Here is a 5023-nt window from a genome sequence, read left to right as displayed (position 1 = left end):
AAGACAGACATACTTTGTATACACTATATTGTTTCTTTAAACCTGTAGCATAAAGTCATGTAGGATGGGCAGAAGATGGTACCACATTCTTTGGTTGGTATTAATTCTTCCAAACCAAAGGACCCTCATGTTCAGTATTAATAGCTCTGGGCAGTCTGTGTGAACAGGAAGAAAATGTTACTGAATTCGAATGGCTTTAAAAGGGTTCCTGAAGTATTCTGAGACATTCCTGAAGAATACAGTAGTGTATTTCCAATACACAAGGCACTGGCCAAGGCTGTTCCTGAATAGGACTTCAGGACTAAGTACAGACAATCAAAAAGCCCAAAGCTGAATTGATACAATCTTTTCAGGTTAGTTTAAACTGCATAGATTGAACCAATAAGCAAATGAACAGACATTCACTTCTGATTTCAGAAATGCAGCCACGTGCCTGCAGTGGCCCATGCCAGAAGCTGGGGGGTGCTAGAGCATACTTCCCTGCTTAGCTGCAGCAGACAATTTGGGCCATGGCTAGACTGCGTACCCTGCAAGGCTGGGGGGGGGAGAGGGGGAGGGGTTGGCTGGAGAGATGCAAAGCGATGTGTTTCAATACGGACAAGTGCAGGGTGCTGCACTTGGGCAGTAGGAACCAGCAGCACACTTACACAATGGGGAACTCCCTACTTGAGAGCACGGAGGCAGAAAGAGATCTTGGAGTCATTATTGACTCCAAGATGAACATGGGCCGACAATGCGAGGTCATGGTTGGCAGGGCTAACCGGACCTTATCGTGCATCCACAGGTGCATCTCGAGTAGAGCCAAGGAGGTGATCCTCCCCCTCTACGCGACGCTGGTCAGGCCACAGCTGGAGTATTGTGTCCAGTTCTGTGTGCCCCATTTCAAGAGGGATGTGGACAACATGGAGAGGGTCCAGAGGAGGGCCACCCGCATGATCCGGGGACAACAGGGCAGACCCTACAGTGAGAGACTGCGGGACCTGAACCTATTCAGCCTCCACAAGAGAAGGCTGAGGGGGGACCTGGTGACCGTCTATAAACTCACTAGGGGGGACCAGAAGGGTTTGGGGGAGACGCTGTTTCCCCTAGCGCCCGCTGGCATAACAAGGAGTAATGGGCACAAGTTGATGGAGAGGAGGTATAGATTGGACATCCGCAAAAACTACTTCACAGTTAGGGCGGCTAGGAGCTGGAACCAACTTCCAAGGGAAGTGGTGCTGGCCCCTACCCTGGGGGTCTTTAAGAAGAGGCTGGATGCCTACCTGGCTGGACTCATCTGAGTCCCGTTTCTTGTTTTGGGGTTTTGTTGTTCTCCCGCCCTGGCGGGGGGTCGGGCTAGAAGATCTACTAGGTCCCTTCCGACCCTAAATCTATGAAACTATGAAACTATGAAAGCATCCTGGGATGCTGGGAGACTGTGAGATCTTGAATCTGGGACAGGAGTTCAATAAACTGATTTAACGTAAATTAGTGAAGTATGATACCACATCTATCCAGGTTTATCTTAAACTGGTTTCAGCCATTTTGAAAGTGGTTTATGTGCACTGCACTTCTGTTGTGTTACATATTTGAACCAGTTCCTAATCGCTTATACCATTTTATGTGTAATTTCTCTCCCTAGCCGAAATGGGAAGATGCCATTTTTGCTTTTTTAATTATTATTTTTATACAGTATATTTGGTGTGAAGATCAAGGTATGAGTTCCTTTCACACTTTCTGGTTTACTAGTGAAAGCCAGAAGTGCTAGGCACAAAGGACATTTTTCTTCATTTAGTTCTTCCTATTTCAAGGCAACTGGATCATTCCAGCAAATGTGACCTGCTGAATGTATAATGAGGAGACTTACATTTCATATATACTAAAGTTATTATTGAACAAAGATTTTTAAAAATCAGAGCCAGCTGTCGAGATCTTTTTTCCTAACTACACATCCATTAATTTAAAATGAAATCTTTATATTTAACATAGAATATATTGCCTCTCTGTGTTAGATTTAGCAAGACTGACTTAATCTGATTGGACTAGAGGCCTGAATGCCAGGCATAAAAAATAATCATTGTAGCCTCTCAAAACTCTGCAGTTCATTGCCCTAGTTAGATGGACTAAACTTTCCAGGAAAGAACAAATCTAATCTACCAGTCCAGGCAAAGCCTTTCAGTGAGACTGGAACAAATCTCTCAAATGCAGGCAGGTCTTACACTAAAACAGGATCCTAAGTATATTCCAGTTCTGGATAAAGTAGATTTTCCAAAGCTGGGCATCCTTTATGTCCCCTGAGATCTCCATCCACCAAGGTATAGTCAATCAGCAGTTATGCTCTGTGAAGGCCCACTCTATCCCACATGCTTAAGTGCTTTGCTGGATCAAGGCCTACATGTCTCTTGCTACCAATGTGAGTGAGGTCACAGTACAGCTGGATCCAGAACCCAAAGACAAACATGGAAATGCTCACTTTTCAATTATAAAAAGGTGATTTTAAAATAGGACCAATTCTCCTTTTCTTCCTTCTTCACAGTACCTGCTATACAATGATCTCAAAACCCTTTAGAGACACAGTATAGAAGTAGCATGTGCTTGGGGCAAATGGTGTAGATCCTTGCATTCTGAATATGGGTGCCACCTGTGGGTACCCTCTTTTCTCTGGGTAAGTAATGACCATCAGCCACAAGGTATAGAGTTGACAAACCCTATTTGGAGCTGGGACTACTGATAGGAACTGTCAGTCAAGACCCCTTTGGTTGGAGGTGGTACTGATGGTCTGCATAGGGTATCAAGCACTCATGGCCATTTGGGCTGGCTGTGTGTTGAGGCTGAGGAGTCTCTGCAGCCTTCCCTTAAATCCACTGAGCTGGCGGACAGTGCTGTCCAGCTCCTATGGGTGTTAAGCACTGATGGACATTTGGGGCAGGCAACAGTCAAGGCCCCTACGTCTTCACCACTGCTCCTTAAGACCTTCAATCTGAAACTGGAATTTGTCAGACACCTGAGCTGAGGGTGGTGCTGCCCCAATTCATTGCACAGGATAAGCACAGTGGCCATTCAATGGATTCATGGCTTGCCTAATTCCTCTTTCCCCCCTTAAGGCCCATGAGAGGGATAGACCCAACCAAAACTGAGCTAGAAGTGGTGCTGACTAGTTGGCTGAAATTTGTTAAGCACCCTGCCTTGCCTACTCTGGTGACAGGTTTCATATCCAAATCTGACTATCCACTGCTGTGCTGTGTTTTCTCTTTCCTGTCACTTCCTGTCCAAGTTACCCTCTCTCACTGCACTATTTTTTCTCTACAGCTGGACAATCTTGTAATGATTATAACAACCATGCAGTTGGCAAATGGCTGATAATGGATTTCTGATAAATAGTTGTCACTAGACTTCTGTCTCAGGTTGGGTGAGCCACCTGGGGCTTTGGCCCTGAATAACTTGAAACAGGTCCCCCTCAGGGGTCACCATAAAAGCCTTAAAAGACCATGTGGGGGGAGGATAATTTTAGAGAGAGAGAAACTGGGGCACAGAAAGCATGAGTGACTTTTCTAAGGTTATACAGAAAGTGAACCCAGGGTCTCCTGGCTTATACATTTGTGCTTTCATCACAAAAATCCCCATTCTTCCTCACTCTAATATTTCTTCATCTGTTCAATGAAGACTGCTGGTGTGTTAAGGGGCAAACGTTCCAGTCTTTATTAGGATAATCCAGGATTGATATTCCTGAAGTATACCACAAAGAAATTAAGGGTTGAAGTCATAATAAATAGTCATAGAGAAATGCATAGGACAGGCAAGGAAAACAATAAATAGCACAACAATCACTGGAAAGAGTTACAGAGAAACAGAAAAGATTGTTGTAACTTACGGGAGCAGAGCTGTTTTTCACTGTGACACTGGGGGTTGTAGCCCGTAGTGCCCCACTCACCCCATGGTAGTATTTGAAGCAGATCTTTGTTTCAGCTAAAAGAGAGAATTATTTTAGATTAGAAATACTACCAGGAAGAAATTTCATAATCTGTTGCACTTGGGGCACATAATGTCCACTCCGGAAGATACGCGAGTTGATTTTTGGAAGTAGCGTCATTTCTTTTCCTGCAACACCTGAGCCCCCATATTTCCCATGGAGAGAGAAGTGTAGTGATTTGGTCCTTCCAACATACAAGAGATTAATCCTCCCTTTTCAGAGCACCAGCTACCAATTTTGCAAAACTATGTGCAGGCTTTAGACAGTGGGATAAAATCCCCTCTGTTACATTAGACCCGTGGTTATCAACCTGTGGTCCGCAACCCCCTGAGGGTCCCCAGACTATGTCTAAGGGGTCTGTGAAAGATGACTATGATGAATCAAAAGTATGTGAATACCCATCCTTACAATTCAAAGGGGTCTGCAATTCCATTCGAAATTTCCAAATGAGTCTGGACCTCCATTCAAAATTCTTTAGGGGTCCACAAATGAAAAACAGGTTGAAAACCACTGCATTAGACAGAATAGTAATAGGGACATAAAACCATAATGATCTGGGGACTAAGTCAGCTATTATTTAGTTTGGTCAGGAAGAAATTTCTCTTATGAGCAGATTATTTCATAATCTCCTGGTAAGAGATTTCTCTGAAGTACCTGGATCAAGTCATTGTCAGAAGCAGGCAATGGTACAGGGAGGACCACAGTTCTGGTATTGTAATTCCAGTGCTAAGGCATTTTACAAAAACAGTGTTAAGCCCTAGCTCTTTTTGGTCTATGCCAGTGGTGCTTAACCTGTAGGCCCCATGGGCCAGATGAGTGCTGCAGAGCCAGTCTGCAGGCTGAATCAAGCCCTGCGCACCAGGATTGGGCCCTGGGGCTCAGCACTGCCTCTCCCACCCCTACATGCTGGGATTGTACCCCAAAGACCTGGCACCATCCCCTTTTGTTCCCCCAAGCTGGGATGGGATCCAGTGCTGCCCCCGGTTCTCCCCACCTCAGGTCTGGATATTTGACAGCGGGGGAGTGGTACCACTGTTCCCCCATTGCCAAATTTCCAGACCCATGGGGAATGCC

General features: G+C 45.2%; 1 protein-coding gene across 2 annotated transcripts in view; it reads right to left on the bottom strand.

The window, feature by feature from the left end:
- The window catches only part of HECW1 (HECT, C2 and WW domain containing E3 ubiquitin protein ligase 1), a 367526-nt gene that overhangs the window by 209386 nt on the left and 153117 nt on the right, over positions 1 to 5023 (bottom strand). For both annotated transcript variants that reach the window (XM_019509098.1, XM_019509100.1), the window contains exon 4: positions 3851 to 3945. In XM_019509098.1, the coding sequence (XP_019364643.1) occupies positions 3851 to 3945 (95 nt within the window). The remainder of the gene's footprint in view (positions 1 to 3850; positions 3946 to 5023) is intronic.

Source organism: Gavialis gangeticus, unplaced genomic scaffold, assembly GCF_001723915.1.
Source record: "Gavialis gangeticus isolate Ggan-Ray unplaced genomic scaffold, GavGan_comp1, whole genome shotgun sequence".
Classification (NCBI taxonomy): domain Eukaryota; kingdom Metazoa; phylum Chordata; order Crocodylia; family Gavialidae; genus Gavialis; species Gavialis gangeticus.
This window is presented reverse-complemented; position numbering and strand designations above follow the sequence as displayed.